Raw genomic sequence first — 19,817 nt, forward strand, 5'->3', positions numbered from 1 at the left:
CTTTGCTCTCTCTTGATGTCTCTGAACTTCCATCATGCACTTCATTTATTTATTTATTTATAATTTATTTATTTATTTATTTTTGGCTGTGTTGGGTCTTCGTTTCTGTGCGAGGGCTTTCTCCAGTTGCGGTGAGCGGAGGCAACTCTTCATCGTGGTGCGCGGGCCTCTCACTATTGCGGCCTCTCTTGTTGCGGAGCACAGGCTCCAGACGCGCAGGCTCAGTAGTTGTGGCTCACGGGCCTAGTTGCTCTGCGGCATGTGGGATCTTCCCAGACCAGGGCTCGAAGCTGTGTCCCCTGCATTAGCAGGCAGATTCTCAACCACTGCGCCACCAGCAAAGCCCTATTTATTTATTTTTAAAATTTTATTTATTTTATTTATTTTTGGCTGCATTGGTTCTTTGTTGCTGTGCCCGGGCTTTTCTCTAGTTGCAGTGAGCAGGGGCTACTCTTTGTTGCAGTGCACGGTCTTCTCATTGCGGTGGTTTCTCTTGTTGCAGAGCATGGGCTCTAGGCGCCTGGGCTTCAGTTGTGGCTCGCGGGCTCTAGCGCACAGGCTCAGTAGTTGTGGCGCACGGGCTTAGTTGCTCTGCAGCATGTGGGATCTTCCCGGACCAGGGCTCGAACCCATGTCCCCTGCGTTGGCAGGTGGATTCTTAACCACTGCGCCACCAGGGAAGCCCCATCATGCACTTTATCGCCATTACCATACACCATATTGAATTTAGGACATTTCAGAGATGTTAGAGTGTGGGCAGATGTTCATCTTAGAACTGATGGAATAGAATATGTTTATTATTCCACCAGGATGTGAGCTACACTAGGACAGGAACTCCCAGGCTCCTTCCCTTTTCTCAGGGCTAACCCACACGGAGAGCTGCATCCTATGTGGATATACTCACACTCACAAGTGGGAGGCACTGTTATTTCCCTCATTTTTCTCAGAAGGAAATTGAAGCATAGAGAAGCTTGGTCCCTTGCCAGTGGGAGTGGGAACAGGGGAATGAACTTTGGGCTTCCCGGCCCATGAGAGGTGGGTTGTGTAGGGTAGTGGGCAAACACACAGACCCTACTGCTAGGCTGCTCCTTAGCAGCTCTGTGATCTTAAGTAAGCCTCTTAACGTCTCTCTGCCTTAATTTCCCCATCTGTTAAATGGGGATAATAAAAGTACCTACCTCACAGGGCTGATTTGTGAGGCTATAATGAGATGATACATGAAACAGGCTAGGACAGAGCCTGGTGGACAGCCAGCGCTTTGTGTGGGCTGCTGTTATTATTAGGCAGACTAGCCAGCCTCCCTGAGGCTTCTTTTAAGTCTCTCTACTATATCCTCCCCACGTCCCAGAAGCACAACACTGGATCAGACGTAAGAGAGTCCATCCTGGCCCCAGCTCTGTCACTAGCGGATCATGTGAGCCGTTAGGTAACCCCCTTGCCCACTTGGGGCCTCAGGCTTCTTCTTTGCTCTCTGCGGGGTCTTCCATAATGCTGTCGACTGAATGTGTGTCTGCCCCCCAAGATTCATATGTGGAAATCCTAATCCCCCCGAGGTGATGGTATTTGGAGGTGGCGCCTCCGGGAGGTGATTATGTCATGAAGGCAGAGCCCTCATGAATGGGATGAGGAGCCTTATAAAAGAGACCCCACAGAGCTCTCTGGTCCCTTCACCGAGTGAGGACACAGCAAGAAGACAGCTGTCTATGGACCAGGAAGCGGGCTTTCACCAGACATTGAATCTGGTGGCACCTTGAACTTGGACTTCTCAGCCTCTAGAGATATGAGGAATAAATGTCTGTTGTTTATAAGCCATGAGTCTATGGTATTTTGTGACGGCAGCCTGGACAGACTAAGATAATCTCCCAAACCCTAACCCAGCGACAATGTCACTCTTGTCCTTCTTCGCCCATGACTTGGCACTGTGCCTGGGGTGGAGGAGACAGTGTTCCTGCCAGCCTTGCTCATATGTGCCTAGCGCAGCAGGAAAGTCCAGCTGCCCATGGAGGTCACTGTATACCGACTTGGGGGGAAGGGGGGAGGAGGGGGGAGGGGGAGAGGAAGGGGCATCAGGCAGGGAGGCCACCTTCAGTGTTCTCCTGGGAGGAGGTACCATTTGGACCAACTCACATTCCCATACCGCGTCACTGTCTACAGGCAGAGTTCTGCCACCTCCATCGCTAAGAAGGTTGGGCATTCTGGATGGAAAGCCAGGCTGCCACGCTGGCAGAAGCAACGTCAGTGGGAGGCAAAGGGGAAAGCAGAAGTGGGCAGTTTTTACTCGGGCTCAGAGGGGGGATACCCAAAATGGATGATCTGGGGCCTGTGGGAGCATGGGGACCGGAAGAAGCAGCAAGGAAGGCTTCTTAGAGGAGGTGATGCAGAGTCAGACCCCAAGGAGAAGCAGAGGACTGCAAGGAAGGACCGGCAGAAATAGGAGCAGCCCGTGGAGGCATGAAGGAGGCCGGCTCTCAAGGAGTTCCCATCTCATGGGGATGGGCCAAGAGCAGCCTCAGACTTGGAGCTGGCAGAGGGGAGTCGGTACCCGCTGGCTGTAACTGGCCTCCTGGAGGACGAGGGGCGGGGGAGGCCGGCCGATGACTCATCAGTGTCTGAGATGATGTCCCCACGTACCCAAAGCTGCATGCTTGCTCCTGGCTGGCCGGCAGCAGGTGTGTCTAGGGCAACACTCCCACTTTCCCTACCACCTCCCCATCCTCCCTAGGGAGGACAGTGGCTGAGGTCCCCAGCCCCAAGGACAGCAGGGACATTTTCTGGCCCTGGCGGTGTCCTTGGTGGTTCCAACAGTGCTGGGCACATAGCAGGCTGTCTGTGAATCCCTGGGGAACGAAAGCCACAGGACTTTGGCCCTCCTTGTCCCCTTTGCCCTGAACTCCCTTTCCCTATGTAACTGCATGGCTGTCTCTGTGCTTAAATATCTCCAGAGGAAGCCCTCTCTAGCCCCCAACTCAAAACTGCATCCCTTGATGAATGAACATGCAAGGATATCATGGGAATGCAGTCAGCCAAATCCAGAACGGAGGAAATTCTGTCCACAGAACAAGCCACTGTGTTCTTAAGAAAAAAGAAAAGAAGTAGGGAAAAAGAGGAAAGAAAGGCTGTTACAGGTTGAAACCCATCAACCAAATGCAGTGTGTGGAATGTACTTAGACCCTGATTCAAAGAAATCAGTTGTAAAAAGATTCATGGCAGAGGTCTGGAGATCGGTTGCGCAACAATGTGAACGTGCTTACTATTAAACTGGACACTTGAAAACGGTAAATTTCATGTTATGTGTATTTTCCCACAATTAAAAAAAGTTGTTTTTTTTAACATATTCATGGACCAATTGGGGGATGTGAACACTGTGTGGATGTTAAACAACATTAAGGGATTATTAGTTTTTAAAGTGTGATATATATTTTACTGAAGAGTCTGAATTTCCTAGAGATACAAACAGACCTATTTACAGATGAAATGATACAAGGTCTGGGATTTGCTTTTAAATAATCCAGAAGAGAAGGAGATGTGGGGAGATAAAGATAAACTCAAATTGGCCATATTTGTTGAAGCTGGGATACATCAGGGTTCATTGTTCCTCTCTCTCTCTCTCTCTCCTTTTGGGTGTGTTTGAAGATGTCCATCATTGGGAATTCGCTGGCAGTCCAGTGGTTAGGACTCCGCGTTTTTACTGCCGAGGGCCCGGGTTTGATCCCTGGTCGGGGAACTAAGATCTCATACGTCGCGCAGTGTGGGGGAAAAAAAAAATGTCCATGATCAAAAGAGAAAGAAAAGAAAAGAAAAAAGAATAGTGCCCTTCCGTCATGCCCAGTGCTCTTCCTTGCTGGACACACTGAGAAGCTCCTAGTTTGCCGTCTGCCTCCCCTGGAATGGGGGTGTGGGGAGAGCCGGGGTGCTGTCTCTCTTGTTCACGGCTATATTCAAAACACCTGATCCGTGAATGCCTCTCATCCAGCTGGCAGCTGTGAGCCCGGGTCTGCGTGGCCCCTTGAGCCTGAGCTTTGAACAGCACAGCGATCTTAACCTTGGAGGGCCACGGACTAGTCTCTCTGAGGCCAACCGCTCACCCAGGAAGATGTGGGTGCCATGGTGGGCAAGTGGTCGGGTCAAGGAGAAGGAGTGGAAGGGACGGGGCAGGGTCTGGAAAGGAGAAGCCCCTCCCTCTGCCCTGTCCCCTAGGGCAGCCCAAGCTCATGTGGACATCGTTGCACCTGGCACTGCTTTTGTAGCCTCCAAATACCAAGTCCAGCCTGAGCCAGGGTCAGAGGTCGCTGAGGGAGGCCAGGGCCAGCAGGCGGGACCCACCAGGGGCCCAGGAGCCTTTCAGGAGAAAGAGGCAGGTGAGGAACAGGACTCCCTACACCCTCAAAGCCCTCAGCTTGGTTCCCAGACATCGTCGCCTGAGACAGGTGTGATGAGCACCCGTCCACATTGCCATGAGCCCCTCCAGTGGGTACTGCCAGGCACAGGGCATGATCCCAGCAGGGGCCAGGCCCTGGAGGACTCTGGAAGTTGGCAAGGCAGGGGCACTAGGCACCACTATCATGCTCCTGAGCAAAGGAGGTGTGAGCACTTGTTGTCTCGAATGAGCTTCCCGACTCCCATCTGCGTCCACTCCAGCCCCAACCCCTGAACCTACCGTGGGTCCCCAGGCTCTGGAGGGAAGGTGTGTCAGGGTCTTCCTAAAGCACAAACAGGCCATGGCGTGCCGGAGACAACAGCTCTGCAGACAGACCTGGGCTCAGCCAGGTTCTGCTCCTTTAGCTGCTCTGGGATGGCAGGCAAGGTACCACATGCAGCTCAAGGTGCCTCAGTTTCCTCACCTGTATCACGGGCACAAGGTGGGGTGACCCACAGTGGAGACCAGGGCAGGTGTCCTGTCTGCACCCCACAGTTCCCAGCACCGTGGCTGCCCAGGGGCCTTCATCCACGGCTGTGCAAGCTGACCCTGCAGGGTGCTTGTCCCAGCCCCTGCTTGCCTGGGCCTCCTAGATGCGGGGCCTGAGGAGACCTGAGGCTTTGCTGTTGGTGTTAGGGCGGCCAAAGAGGTGGCTCTGTTTCCTTTCTCTTCCTTTCTCGTGGTGCACTCTGTCCACGGAGTGAGGCTATTTGCTCGAGGGAAGAAAGGGACGGGCCAGGTTCGGTGATATGAAGGCACCTGGTTCCAGGAAGGTGGGAAACAGACACACTGGCGTGCTGTGGAGTCACCTTACCTGTCACACCTGCAAGCAGCAGCCTCCATCCTGCCTTGCGGAGGTCAGCTGGGTGCCCCCTTCCCAGACCCTCCGTGGGGACAGACGCAGAGGCTGCAGTCCCCTCAGAGATGCTCTCCCACCCCAGCCCCCAGCCTTCTCCACACCTCAGGAGTGCGCAGGACTTCACAAAGGGCCCTGAAGGCAGTCTCATTCCAGCCACACTGCAGCCTGGCTGGGTGTGTGAGGAATGGGGTGGGGGGCCCCTGGAAAGGGCGAGCGGGTTGGAGGAGCCGCGGAGTCTGGACCAGAGCAGTGACAGGACTGGGCGCTGCACGGGGGCCCAGCCAGTGAGCCTCCCCCTTTTCCAACCGTGCTCCCTAACCACGGCCGTACACGCTGCAGTTTCTCTTCAAGGAGGGAAGGGGCTGCTTCTTCCCTGGTCTCGGACTGGCTTTGCCCTCAGGGCTGTCACTGGTCTCCAAAAAGAGCTCCCTGACTGGACCCCAAGGAGGGCGGTTGTGAAGGGTGGCAGGTGGCCGCCTTCAGAGCACAAAGGAGTACTGGGGACTAGGGGCGGGGGTACGGCTCAGGGGTCGGGCGGCGGCATCCTCTTCCCCTGCTCCTTCACTGGGTCGTGCGTGGCTGGACTTCAGCATCACACCTGGAGAACGTCACCACCATCAGCCACTCAGGTCGCTGATATTTGCAAAGGAGGCTTTCTTGGTGTCACAGGCTCTAGGACTGTGGCTCTGGCCCAGGCGGCGGACCCCAAGCAATCCTTCACCTACGTTCAGAAACTCCCTTCTGCACTCTGGGTGGAGCCACGCCCCGGGCTCCACTCTCTCCGCCCCTCCCTGGAAGCCCAGAGGTGCCCACAGGCAGCTCCCAGCCACACATGCTCACAGAGTCCCTGGGGTCCTGGCCGAGGCTGGACAAATCCCTGCCACCCAGGATGTGGGGCTTAAGCCATGGAACAACCACGTCACCAGCAGTCACCATGGCAGCCGCCTCACGCAGAGGACCACACTGCAGGGACCGGCCTGCACCGCAAAAACGTCGCATAGGAATACACACCAAGAGGGCACCAGACAAACATTTATTAAGCACCTACTATGCGCCAGGCCCTATGCAGGGCGCTAGGAAAATGAAGTCAATGCAATCCAGCCCTCGCCCAGAAGGAGCTCACAGTCTAGCGGGCCAAACCTTCAATCATAATTAACAGCTGCGAAGGTGCATGTAGCTTCACAATTGCACAATGAGCTTTTATATAAGTTCTCCCAACTGTCACCACCCAGCAACACAGCCACATTGTTTTAAAAGCACATTGGCATAAATGTAAACACAGTCACACGATTGAAAGGACGGACAGCGACCACCTGTGACAATTCATAGTCTGTGTTTCAGAGCCAGACTTTCAGCATTACTCATTCCTTCCTATTAGGAAGGATACAAGTTTTGCCAATTTGCAGAAATGGTGGTAGAGATACAGGGTAGTTCTATGGCCCCCCAACATAACGCGCTGGTGCAGCCGCCCTAGACACGAGGGGTCCTGAATCCTTGCCCTCTTTCCCCCCACCACACCACAGATCTCCTGGTCTCCCCTGGAAGAGGGCCCCAGATGTCCTGGGGCTCTTTCTCCCGAGCTCGTCGGATGGCGAGAAAGGACCACTTCCCATGAGCCAACCACGCTGAGATCACTCACACCTGGCTGAGCCCACGGGTGACACCAGCTCAGACAGGCACACAGCACAGCGCGCTCAAGCCCAGACCCTTCCTAATTTAGGGACCAGCTCTCTGGTCAGTCTCCAAACCTGACGGGGTTGGTGTCATACAGGAACAACTGCCCTGTGAGTCCTGCCTCCGCCCCGCCTCTCCCCGGCTGCGCGGGATCCAGCAGGAGCAGTGGAGCCGTCCAGCTGCAGAGGGTGGACGGCCCTATTTATCCCACTCACCCCTGGACTCTGAACGGGACAGTGAAGTTTGGGATCTGAGAGCCCTCTGTGCCTCTCTTGAGAGCCCCCTTCACCAAAGACGAAAACCACAACCCTACACAGATTTGGCTGGTGATGGTTAATTTAGGAGGATAAGGGGTTAGGAATCTGGTGAAGAGTCGGGGAACAGGAAAACCAGCCAAAGGCTTGGTGTAATTAAGCCGAGGAGAGGGCGGGCAGACCATGAGGCCGAGTGTTCAGCGCTCAAAGGTTGGGGGCGTTCAGGACCCCACCGCCTGCCTTCCTTTCCTGGGGCAGGGGGAGGGGAGGTTTCTCTTCCCCTGCACGCTGGCCACAGCCAGGGCACTTCGTAAAGGTCATGTTAAGTCTCAGCTCCTCCCCTGGGCCCCCCAGCGTGGCCTGTCTTGGACAGACAGAGGCTTACCAAGTGAGTCAGAAGGTACAACATGTTAAAGGTGTTTCTGACCCCATTTGGAGGGCACGGGTAAGGGGAGGGGGCGAGGTGCCCTGCTGACTGACTCAGCCTCGGTCTGCTGGCCCAACAAAGCCTGCCCTGACCCTGTTCCAGCCTCTGGGGCAGCAGCTTTCTGGCTCACACCCAGGACCACCTCTTAGCCCTCCTCAAGGTCACTCCAGGAGGCCGGATATCCTGCTAGCAAACCCCTTCCCCCAATGATGGCCCAGACGGAACTCTCTTAATAAAAAAAAATAATTTATTGTCAACAAAGGAGATATATACAACAGGAAAAGGGGTGAAGAGGAGAGTGTGAGTGACCGAGCCCCCAGGTAGGCTGCTTCAGCCACCTGCAGGGATGGAGCAGGAAGAGGTAATGGAGGCCTCCTGATTTAGGAGCCTAAACAGGTGGGGGAGGAGAGGCGTCCCCCGAGGTAGTGGGACTCAGTTCAACACCGTCACGACCACCTCTTGCGTAAGGCACTGTGCCAAGGGAGAATGGTGGGGGGCTGAGAGGGTGGGAGGAGGTCAGGGGGACAGAGAGGTCTGGGTCAGCAAAAGGATCGGGTGGGTGTTCTCCATAGGCCCAATGCCCTACCGCACGACAGCCCTTGGCACCCCCGTCCCTCAGGGCCTGGCCTCACGCCTCACCTCGGGGAGACATTCTCCAGCGTCCCCGAGTCATAGTGGATGCTGCCCACCTTCCCCTCCTCCGTTCTGCCTTGGCACCTGGTTTTACTCTCCATCAGGTGGCCGAGCTGGGCAGCTCTGAGTGATAAGCCGAAGGGGGACAATGCCTCCTCTCCCACCCCCCCGAAAAGCAAGAACCTACAGGCCACTCCCTGCCTCTGGCTGACCCCCGACAGTGGTGCTGGATTCCGACAGAACCGCGGGCCAGTCTGGGCTGTCACCTGCTCCCACACCCTTGGTGCCCTGGGGATGCTTGGACCAGTCTTGCAGGAGGCTGACTGCCGGGGGCTCCTCCAGCCGCACGCGGATAACCTGGAGATCCAGCGTCCCGCGAAGCCCCGGAGGGGGAGCTGGGCAAGGATGGGAGCAGAGAGAGAGTCAGGGCCCTCCAGACAATCCACCTTGAGGATGTCCCCCGAGGGTCTCTGTAAACCACACCCTCATTTCCTGGCCTTCAATTCCATAGCCCAGACCCTGCGGTCTGAGGAGAAGCACGGGGACAGTGGGAGGCTGTGCTCCTAGTTCATCCAAGGACCAGCACCAACCCCAAGGGCATCACGCCTCCTCAGGCATCAGCGCAGGCCCTCTGCAGCCTTCCTCCCTCCTGGATTCTGGCACACGGATGCTTAGTGCTGTACTCCGCTCCCCTCAACTACCTTCAGCTGACTCCGTTTCATCTAGAACTTACCGGGCACCCTAGCCTGATGGGTTCTGCCTTGTGTGGGCAGAGGTGGTGGGGTGGGGAGCACCCCAAAGCAGAAAAAGACATGACTGTGCCCACAAAGGAGCTCCCAGGTGAATATGCAGGGCGGAGGAGAGAGCACTGGACGGAGAGTCCCGGGTTAACATCCAGCTCTGCTTTGGAACCTCAACCAGGCTCTTCACCTCCCGAGTCAATACCTACCACGCAGGGGTCAGACGTCCACCTTAGGAGCGTGGAGAAGCTACTCACAAGGGGCAGAACCAGGCCTTAAGACAGGGGAACGTGAACTGCTGACAGCCGCCGTTCAGGTACCAAAATGTCCGGTTCGGCATGGGCATGCGCAAAAGTTACGTTAAAAAACAAAGCCAGAAAATGGTGATTGTAACTGTTGCGGTGTCTATATTATTTGTGGTTTTCTTCTGCTCTGTTTCTAGAGACCCAGTGATTTAAAATCTGGCAGAGAAAACAGGTACAATTTTGCTGTACTGTTTGCCGGGATTTAAAATGACTCAATGGCTGCCACTGGGTCGTGCGACTGAACAAATTCTGCTTTGTAGTCACACGAGCTGGTTTGTCTCCCTGACAAACTCTAAGCTCCTTGAGGGCAGGGGGAGCCTACTCATTGGCTCCTTAATTCAACAATAACTTACTGGGCAACTATACTGTGCCCAACACTAGTCCAGTTGCTGGGGGTTCCCCAGGACATGGTACAGGCCAAGTGGCCTTCCTGGAATTGACATTCCAGTGGTGAGAGCCAATAAACAGGATGAGCAAAGCAAGAATGCAATGCGATATATACAGACAGAAGCAAAGTAAAAAAGTACACCAGGGAAGGGGACGGGGTAGCAGGGAGGGCCTCACAGAGCTGACGCGTGAGCAAAACGTACAGGAAGCGAGGAGTCAGCGGCGTGTCTAGATGGGGAACAGCATTCCTGGCGGGAGGAAGAGCAAATGCAGATGCCCTGGTGGGCAGAAGAGGTGAAGATCCTGGTTTGAGGACCACCGGTCTCCACGAGGACTCTGACTTTTATCTGAAGTGCGACAGCGACGGCGCTGGAGGGCTCTGAGCAGAGCAGTGCCAGGATCCCACTTGGGTTTTCAACAGGGGCTCTGGCTGCTGTATGAGACCGACCACAGAGGGCAAATATCAGAAGCCAGGAGACAAGTTCAAAGGTTGTTAAGGAAGCTTGGATGAAAGTAGCAGCAGTAGGGGGTAGTGACAGGGGGGTCAATTCTGAGCATCTTGAAGGTGGGGCTAACAGGATTTGCTGATGGACGGATGTGGGGTCTGAGAGAGACAGAAGATGACTCTGAGGGTTTGGTCCAAGCGAACTGAAGAACGGGGCTGCCAGCTTCCTCGGGAAGGGAAGACTGGGGGGGAATAGAGTGGCTGGAGGTGAGGGGAGGAGACTGGGGGTTCCATTCAGAAACGCCGTCAGAAACTCCGAGTTTGGGGGATCTTTTAGGCAACCAATCAGACACGTCATATGGGTAAGAGAGAGGCTGGAACCGGAGGGAGAGGTCTGGGGTGGAGGAGAAAGGTGGGACCGTGAGCACGAGAACCGTACTTCAAGCTGTGAGCCTGGACGGGATCACCCAGGGCGTGAGTGCAGATCGTGACCCACGGCTGGGTCATTCATTCATTCACCAAATACAGAAGCAGCACCTATTCCGTGCTGGGCACTGGGGATATCACAGTAAATGAAACAGGCAAACATCCTGACCTAAAGGAGCATATGTTCTAGAAATGGGAAGAAAAACCACTATAGGATCCCCATTTGGGGAGCTAGGAAAGAACAAGCAAGAGAGGCAGGTGCAACCCAGGCATGCTGCTGCCTGAGAGGCCAAGGGCAGAAAGGGTCTCCAGGAAGGAGGGAAGGAGGGAGGGGTTCCTTGTTTTTGCCAGGTCAGGAAAGATAAGGACTGAGAACTGACCACCAGATCTAACTTTATGGAAATCAATGGCAATGTTGCCAAAAAAGCCATTTTAGTGTGGGGTGGTGAGCATGAGTTTGACTCAAGTGGCTTCTAAAGACAGACTGGAGACAGTACAGAAGAGCTCTCCAGCTTTGCTGAAAAGGCCTGGGGATAAATGGGACAGTGGCTATGATGGGATGAGGGGTCAAGAAGGGAGAAACAACAGCTTTGCGTAGGCTGATGGGGAAGACCCAGAGGAAAGAACAGCTCCTGGTCTGACAGAGAACTGATTCCTGGCCCTCACTGCAGGCGGGGTGCCGCATGGGCGAAACACACCTGCCCAAGGCTCAGTTTCCTCTTCTGTAAAGTGGACATAATAATCCTTTATAAGGTGGTCCTGTGGATTTCAGGAAATAATATATTAAAAGAACTCAGTACACTGGAATTAAGTGCCCATTCTTCCTGATAGCAGGGAGGGCAAAGGGGTGGGTGGTGGGGAGGGGAGTTTCAGGAGAGCGAGGCCTGAGGTGTGGTAGAGAGATCTTCTTTCAGAAGCAGTGCATGAGCAGAGCCCCGGGCCATCAGAGAGCAAGCCAAGAGGACTTCTCTGTCCCTGGGACAAGCTGAGTCCCCTCAGCACCCCAACCCCAGAACCACTCCTACTTCCCTCCTGGCCCAACCCCTCTGCTTCCCCAGCTTCATCCCCCTCCCCTTCCTCCACACTTGTGCATGTGTGTGTAAATGTGTACACCTTCTCCAGGGGGTGGCTGGGGCCCACTTCTCTCATTTCTCACTAAGGCTTGTCTCTGAGCAGAGACTCTGGAAATGTCACCACCAGAATGACAAGTGAAGGCAGCCGCCATCCACTCATCTGTCAAAAAATCTTTCCTGAGGGCTTTCTTGGTGCCAGGCCCTGTTCTAGGTGCTGACACACACACACACACACACACACACACACACACCCCAGGCCCTGTTCTAGGTGCTGACACACACACACCCCCCCCAGGCCCTGTTCTAGGTGCTGACACACACACACACCCCAGGCCCTGTTCTAGGTGCTGACACACACACACACCAGGCCCTGTTCTAGGTGCTCTCTCTCTCTCTTGCACGTGTGCGCGCGCACACACACACACACACCCACCCACCCACCCACCCAGCAGGAGGCTTTTTTCCACTGTCTGCGAGTGGGCCCTCAGGGCTCACCTCCTCTCCTGGCCGGGGCGCCTTCCCCGCCTCCATCCTGGGAGGCCCCTGGAAGTCCAGCAAGTCGTCCCTGACCGCTTCACACTCATATCCATCAGGTCAGCTGACCTGACCACAGTGACTCCCCGCCCCCCAACTTCTATATCCTTGATTTTTAATCTTTTTTAAAGTGGTAGGATCTTTACTCAAATAAGATCTTTGAAGAGCTTCAATAAATAAAACAACTCAAAGTAGAGACATTCTGGTTGAAGCCTCACAGGTTCCTGAGAAATCTGAGCTTTGGGTACTTAAAACCCCAAACCAACCTGAAACCACTGGTCTGGAGCCTGTGCTCTGCACAGAACCATCGTGGGCACCACACTATTCTCTATTTGCTGACTTGTACCCTTAGGCAGACTGTGAGTTTCGTGGCGATAAAGGCTGTGGCACTCCTGTCATTTCCCATAGTTGGGCTGCAGGAACACTTGCTGCTGTGTCACTTAGTACCTCCTGCAGTTTCTGGACCGTCTCCAACCTCCATAGGTCCCTGCCTCTGCCGAGAACACCTCTCAGCCCCCTCCATCCCTCTCACATCATTCAATCAGCTTGCTGAACCCCAAATCTCAGGCTTTGCCCATTCACCCCAAATAAACCTGAGATCTCAAGGATGCCCTTCTCACCTATTGGTCACTCCACACAGGTGGGGTTTGGGCACAGGGTACCCCAGGGGTCAAAATAAAGGCCCCACTTTCAAGAATGAATCCAGAAGACTCATCAGTCAGTGGAAGAGATCAGCCATTTAGAGCAGGGGTCCACTGACAATACGAGGGGGCCTGGGAAACACTCAAGTCCAGGCAGAGCACGGTCCTGGGGAAGCAGGACTGGAAGGTGACTCAAGCTGAAACCTGAGACAGTTAAAACCTCACAGGGGTGAGGCCTGCCTCCAGACTAGAAAAAGTGGTAAAAGATAAATAGATGAAAGCACACGTGCAGAGACGTGCACACAGAGATTTGTAAAAGGTCTGAAGGATGCAAGCCAAATTTTTGACAGTGGTCACCACTGAGTGATGTGGGCTGAAGTGACAGGTTTGCCTTTTTCTTTAGGCAAAAAGTACACCTCCTTTTTGAGAGCCCTGCTCTGGGGAGCCTCCAGCACCCCGTGTGCCATCTTTCTCAGGGCTCCAACTCCAAACGCCCATTTCAGGCAGGCGGGACGAGGCACTCTCTGTGTCACACATTCACTCCTTCAAGAACCAATTTCTGGGGCTTCCCTGGTGGCACAGTGGTTAAGAGTCTGCCTGCCAATGCAGGGGACGCGGGTTCGAGCCCTGGTCCGGGAAGATCCCACACGCCGCGGAGCAACTAAGCCCGTGCGCCACAACTACTGAGGCTGCGCTCTAGAGCCCGCGAGCCACAACTACTGAAGCCCGTGCACCTAGAGCCTGTGCTCCGCAACAAGAGAAGCCACCGCAATGAGAAGCCTGCGCACCGCAATGAAGAGTAGCCCCCGCTCGCCACAACTAGAGAAAGCCGGTGCGCAGCAACGAAGATCCAATGCAGCCAAAAAAAAAAAAAAAAAAAAGAAAACCCATTTTTTGCGCCTGAGATGCTGCAAGCAGGGCCTGGCCTGGCGAGACGAAGAGAGAGAGGAACCAGGCTCAGCCCTGCCCTGCTGGAACACAGGCCAGTCTCATCTCAATTCTGCTACTGCTGGGTTACGTGACTGTGGTAGCAGTATACCGGTCCCCCAAACATTTCAAGTCCTAATCCCCAGGACCTGTGAATACAGTATCTTACACGGCAAGGAAGAATTAAGACTACAGATGGAACTGACATTGTTAATCAGCCAACTTTAAAATAAAATAGAGATCTGGATGATCTGGGTGGGCTCAGTGTAATCACAAGGGTCTTTAAAGGGGAAGGAGAAGGCAGAAGAGTCAGACCCAAAAATGGCATCCTGAGGAAGACTGCACTGGCCACGGCCTGCTTTGAAGATGGAAGGAGGGCACAAGCCAAGGAACACAGGCAGCTGCTAGAAGCTGGAAGAGGCAAGACTTCCTCCTTTAGGAGCCAGAAAGGAACTCAAACCTGCTGACACCCTGATTGTAGCCCAGTGAGACCCGTTCCAGTCCTCTGACCTCCGGGACTAAAAAGTAGTATATCTGTGTTGTTGTAAGCCACGAAGTTTGTGGTAGTTTGTTACAGCAGTCTCAGGAAATGAATACAAGGACCGTAGAGGAGGAACCGTCTCTCTGAGACTCAGTCGGTCCATCTGGAAAAGATACTTTTATAAGGGCCAGATGAGCTGCATATGAAAGTTTCTTAAAATCGGAGAACATGATAAAAACACAAGCGCTTACTGCTATTATTAGACGTAAACTGAGCTGAGGTGTCTGCTGAGTGTTCGCCCCGTCTATTCTGCTATCGGTCCCAGTTAGGCCCCTGGTCCACCGGGGCCAAGGAGGGCACCTCAGGCTCCAGCTGGAATCAACCTTAACTGTGGTGATGGGTGTCGGGCTTTGGGGAGCACTGGCCTAACCCAACCTAGCAACCAGCCAGGACGCTCCCAAGGAGCTTGCAGAAAACTCAGCTCTCTGGCTGGCCGCTGTATTTAAATCCACCTGCCCTCGGCCCCGCTCCCAGGGGACTGGAGCACCAGCCACCTCTACCCTGGGCTCTGCTGCCGAGCAGCCTCGTGGAGGCCAGACCCCCGGGATGTGGCCTTCCTGACCCCCCACTTGTCATCCCCGCTCAGGAGCTCACCTGGGGAGGGGCTTTCCGGCTGGAGAAGGCCTCTTTCTGCCACTCTCCCCTCTTTGGGCGAGTCCTTGCTGTCTGAGGCCCTGAGCTGGGTGTGGGAGAAGAGCTGGAGGACGAAGCCAGCGGGGAAGCTACCGTCGGTGAAGTGTCGGACCTCGGCGGGAGCCGCAAAAGTCTCAGTGGGTGAGTCGGGTGAGGGGGGATCTGGAAGGGAGGACAGGATGGAACTGTGAGGTCAGACTCCCAAGGGCTGAGCCCACAGCCTCAGCTGAGATGCAGGTGCCCTCTGCCACGCATCCCCCCCAGCCCCCCCAGGGTCCTAGCTTTCCTCCTGGAGCCCACACCTTCCTCGCCTTCACCTGGGTCTGGGTCCGGGTCCAGGTCCAGGGTTTTGGTCATGGGTCTGCCTCTTTTCTTTCTGACCGGCTCCTCCCCAGGGGGCTCCTTCCATCTCTGACCACGTGGCTTCTTGCTTACCGGCTCTGGGACAGGGGCCGCTGCAAGAGACAAGACCTTTTTAAGAGGCCTGCTTGCCGTAACCACAGGGCTGCTGAAGGTGCCTGCCCAGCAGCCTCTCTCCACCCAGATGGCAAGGCCCATGCTTCCCCTCCCCCCCAACCCAGCCTCCAAGGCTTTGGGATGACTGACCAGGAAGCTCCAGAGGGCGGAGTCCCCTGGGCCGGCTCCTTCTAGGGAGGGAGGGGTTGTCCTCGGAGTCGAGGAGAACGACAATCTCTGCTGGCATTTCGGCAGGGTCCGGGTCGGAGTCTGGGTCCACTTCGACCTCCTGGCCTGAGTCTGAAGGGGGCAGACGCCAGTGAGCAACGAGAGTCCTGACTTTGCCTTCCCCCTCCACCCCTCCCCCAGCCCTGCTACCTGAATGGGGCGGGGATGGCTGCTCGGCCCTGAAGTCTTGCAAAAGGGCCACCCCCTCACTCCAGGCCTCCAGGATATTGCTCTTCTCGGAAGGGCTCAGGTCCAGGGTGTGAGGGTGCTGCTCCAGGATGTGGGTGCGCGCCGTGTCCGCCGAGGGGGCCCGGATCTCGGCCCCACACACCATGCACAGCGCCCGCCCGCTGCCTCCCGGGCCGTTCCCCACCAGGAACTCCTGCTCCCAAGACACCTGCTGCCTGGGCTCCTCACAGCCATCGCCACCTGCCTCTAGCAGGCTGGGCCTTGGCGGTGGGGACTTCGCCCGCTGGGCCACTACGGAGGGAGAGGAGGGGGCGGGGATTATCAGTGAAGGTGCCCACAACCAACAATATAGAGAACAGGATTCCCCAAACCCGGTGGCGTATGTAGGGAAGGAACTTTCCCACCTAGAGTCTCTTTCTCCCCTCCCCTGGAGTCCACAAGGCACTAGCCACGATAAACACAGCCTACATGCCTCGGCATCCTGCTACCTCAATCTAGTCTCGGACCACAGGTCCAACAGGTATTTCAGTCCAACAGACTGCGTTCCTGCATGTCTTCGGCCTTGGCAGCCCATCAGTCTGGCAAACTCCTCTACTTCCTTCATGGCCCTGCTCAAATCCTCAGCCCTGTGAAGCCTTCCTGACCTCCAACCCCTGGCAGGTGATTATATCCATATGCGACTACCAGGCCACGGCGAAGCACTTCCTTGAAGACAAGAATGGTAAATGTTGTCATCTTACTGTCCCCGCAGGACCTGGCACGTAGGAGAGGAGACGCTCAATGAGCCTTCTCGGGTCAGTGAATGGCATCCATGCCTGTTCCTCCACTTGTTGAGGCCCCTTCAAAAGGCCTCCCATCCTGTCGGAAATAGCCTCCCCTCCCAAAGCCTTTGCAGCGGTGACCTCGCTCGTCCCTACTGGTCGACACAGCACCTGTTCCCTGTGCACGTGGACCATAAGCTCCGACAGGATGGGAACCCTTCTCAGCTCAGCAAAGGATGCAGGCTCAGACCCACGTTAGCCTGGCAGCTCAGCGCTTCTGATCCCTCGTGGCTGTACCTCCCTCCCACCTGTGAAGATGGAGCGAAAGACAAATATGGGAGACCCTAACACCTGGGGACTGCCTGGCAGAGGTGGCATTTGAAATGGGTCTGACAACTGGCTTGGTCTCAGAAGGTCTAGCTCCAAGGCTGGGTTGTACCCCTCTCCCATGTGACCGTGGGCAGGAATCTCTTGGTTGCAGTTGGGCTTTCTTTCCCACCGCTCCTCCAAAACAGCTCTTGTCAAGGTCACCAATGCTAAACCCAGCGGTCAGCTCTTCAACTTTGTCCTTTGACAGATGGCTTCTTCCATCTTGATTTTTGTCACTTGGACTCCAGGGCACCACTTTCTATTGGTTCTTCTCTTACTTCACTGGGGCTCTTTTTCGGGCACCCGTGCCAGTCTCTTCTCCGGAACAGAACTGTCTTCTCACCCAAGGCTTGTCTGCCATCCCTTAGAAAGCTGCCATCTGCCCCACCTGAGCTCCCTGTTCCCCTCACTGCTTCATTTCCTACTCGTTCCCTTTGTCTCCTGACTACACTGTAGGTCCAAGACAGCATGGATTTTTGATCCTTCACAACTGTATCTCCAGCACTCGGCACAGTGCCTGGCATGTAGTGGCATTCAGAAGTGTTTGATGAGGAGTGACTCAGTCTCCACACTGGAATCACTGGAGCATTCCACAACGGTCCTGGGACCCCATCTTTATGTACCTCCTTCCTCTGGTGGTCTCATCCCAGTGCCTGCCTGCTGACAACTCCCACGTCTATACCTTTAACCAGACTCTCCCAGGAAATTTAGATTCACATGTCTTACTTACCATCTGACATCTGTGCTTGAATGTGTCATAAACTTCTCAAACTTGCCATGTTCAAACCTTAACTCCCCATCTCCCGCAGGCCTGCACTCCAGTCTTTCCATCTCGGCAAATGGGAAGTCCATCCTTCCAGTCGCTCAGGCCAAAACCCTTGAATTCGTCTGTTTTTCTTTCCCACGCCAAATCTTTCAAGAAGCTTCTGCTTCAGGACCTTTGTACTTGCTAGTCTCTCTGCCAAAAATTCTTAACCTCCAATTATCTACAGGGTTCTCTCCCTCGCTTCCTTTGGTTTGTGTTCGAAATTCACCTTATTAGAGAAGGTTTTCCCGACCACTTGATATTCCAAATGAAACACCCTCACTCTTTTCTCCTTACTTTGATTTCCTGTTCTCTGAACCACCTGACATGCTATACATTTATTTATCTTCATCTATCTTTGGTCATTAGTGTCTACATATACGTTTCAGAAGAGCAGAGTTTCGACTTTGTTTATAGCGATTAGCATGCCCAGCCTAAAACAGTGCCTGACATATAAGAGGTGCCCCCAAATACTTGTTGAATGAATTCACTTCTCTGGGGAAGGAGGATACTCTCGCAGGGTTGTTGAGAGGGTTAACTGAGACAGCCTGGCACTCAGCACACGAGAAATATTAGCAGAAGTACAGAAAGAACCTCTCTTTTGGATTGAAAGCTCTGAGAAGGGTAATGGCCTTTATTTCCCTCATTTTATAGCACTCTTGATTCCAAAAAGGAGAGGCAGTGCAGGGAAACATCATCATGTCCTGCTGAAGCTAAATGAATGGCCTTGCTCTCAACCTTTTGGGTACTGTCCTCCTGAGGGACGGGGTATCTAGGAACGAAAAGATTTTGCATTTTCATGAATACTGTGTCTTCCACTAAGGTGGCTCTTTGTTTTCTTAGGGTTTGCAAGATCCTGAGGACTGGAGAAATCGGTGAGGGAGGAGGGGAAAGCGAGTGCTTCCAGACTGCTCCTCAAACCCCCTCCCCAGGCCAATCCCCTTCTAGAGTGGCTGAGGGCGCCCGTAGCAAGTACTCCTTTTCCAAAACTAGGTGTCGTATGCAACCCCTTTCACCCTTGCAGCGCTAGAATCTGACACCTGTGGCTTATGCAAGTGCAAGGTCCGGGGATGGTGAGGGGGGCGTAGGAAAGCTTTCTGCACGGAGCGCCCTTACAATCCACCTTTTGGCGGGCTGCAGCGGCGCCTGCCTCCACCCACCGAATCGCTCCGGACACCAAGGTGCGGGGCCCCTAGCTCCGGCGTGGAGGCCCTGCAGCCCCTCGGCCCTCGGCCTAGAACACGGCCTGGCCCCTGGGCCAGCCTCTGCCTCTGCCTCCGCGGGGGGGGGCGGGACCCGCCAGCGTCACCTCGAAGCCGTCGTGCTGGGCCCGGGCGAGGGGGCGCTCGGGCACCGGAAGATCCGGAGCTCGCGGGGCGTGGATCGAAGGCTCCAGACCCTGGGCGGGGGCGGGGGAGGGGGAATTCGGGGAGGCCTGAGATTCCAAACCCCGCTGGGGGTGGAGCAAGAGGGCGCCAGGGCCTCAGACAGAAAGGGGAAGGGGGCGCCCGGGCACCAGGCCGGAGTGGAGTGGGGGCGCTTGGGCCCCAGGCTGGAGGTGCGGGAGGGGGTACCCAGACCCCCGACTGGTGGTGGGGGGGAAGCCCGAGTCCCGGACCATGACGCGGAAGTGGGATTCCCCTCCCATTCTCACCTCTGAGCATCGGCTCCGGCCGCGGGATTACGGCCACCACCATGGCCTCCTCGTCGTCCTCCCCTTCCTCGCATTTGAGCGTCACCTCGAAGCAGTCGAGCGCGGCGCCCTCGGCCTTCACGGCCATGGCGCGGCCGGGGGGGGCTCTCGGTGACCGGACGCCGGAGGACTGGCGCGCAGGCCTGCGCGCAAGCTGGCGGCCGCCTCCCGCCTCCCGCCCCGTGCAGCCCCCTCCCCGCCGCCCGCCGCTCGCCGGCCCGGCCTGCGACGGTCGCGTCTGGGCCTCCCCGAGACCTAGTGCGTCGGGACCCCGGGCGGGGAGGGCTCAATCCGGGGCTCTAGCCCCCCGCCGCTCCCTTTTATGGAGGCTCATTGTCGGCGCCCGCCGGACCGGCCCGCTGCGGGCCCTCCCCCGACATCGAGCGGCCAATCGCACGTG

At 55.6% G+C, this 19,817-nt stretch overlaps 1 protein-coding gene across 8 annotated transcripts; it reads right to left on the reverse strand.

Annotated features, from left to right (window-relative positions):
- Positions 1–7,858: 7,858 nt before the first annotated feature.
- Positions 7,859–19,776, reverse strand: SPINDOC (spindlin interactor and repressor of chromatin binding). 8 transcript variants are annotated; one of them, XM_007174349.2, is made up of 7 exons: positions 19,379–19,776; positions 15,751–16,080; positions 15,523–15,672; positions 15,234–15,371; positions 14,878–15,078; positions 9,900–10,129; positions 7,859–8,659 (listed from the first exon to the last, which is right to left on the reverse strand). In XM_007174349.2, the coding sequence occupies exons 1-7, from the start codon at positions 19,503–19,505 to the stop codon at positions 8,267–8,269; spliced, it is 1,569 nt and encodes a 522-aa protein (XP_007174411.2). In that variant the 5' UTR covers positions 19,506–19,776; the 3' UTR covers positions 7,859–8,266. The 8 variants fall into 8 exon arrangements, with proteins under 8 accessions (XP_007174411.2, XP_057408639.1, XP_057408641.1 ...); XM_057552656.1 differs by having other exon boundaries at positions 15,219–15,371; XM_057552658.1 differs by having other exon boundaries at positions 15,219–15,371; positions 15,751–19,123; positions 19,379–19,444.
- Positions 19,777–19,817: the final 41 nt, after the last annotated feature.

Source organism: Balaenoptera acutorostrata, chromosome 9 (genome assembly GCF_949987535.1).
Source record: "Balaenoptera acutorostrata chromosome 9, mBalAcu1.1, whole genome shotgun sequence".
Taxonomy (NCBI): Eukaryota; Metazoa; Chordata; class Mammalia; order Artiodactyla; family Balaenopteridae; genus Balaenoptera; species Balaenoptera acutorostrata.

Excerpts from the sequence above, each read along its gene's own strand:
- SPINDOC (XM_057552656.1), bottom strand. The coding sequence starts at position 19,505 with ATGGCCGTGAAGGCCGAGGGCGCCGCGCTCGACTGCTTCGAGGTGACG. Across the intron at positions 15,673-15,750 it reads GCCATCCCCGCCCCATTCAG|ACTCAGGCCAGGAGGTCGAA; the intron begins GTAGCAGGGCTG and ends TGCCCCCTTCAG. Across the intron at positions 15,079-15,218 it reads CCCAGGTGAAGGCGAGGAAG|ATCCCCCCTCACCCGACTCA; the intron begins GTGTGGGCTCCA and ends CCTCCCTTCCAG.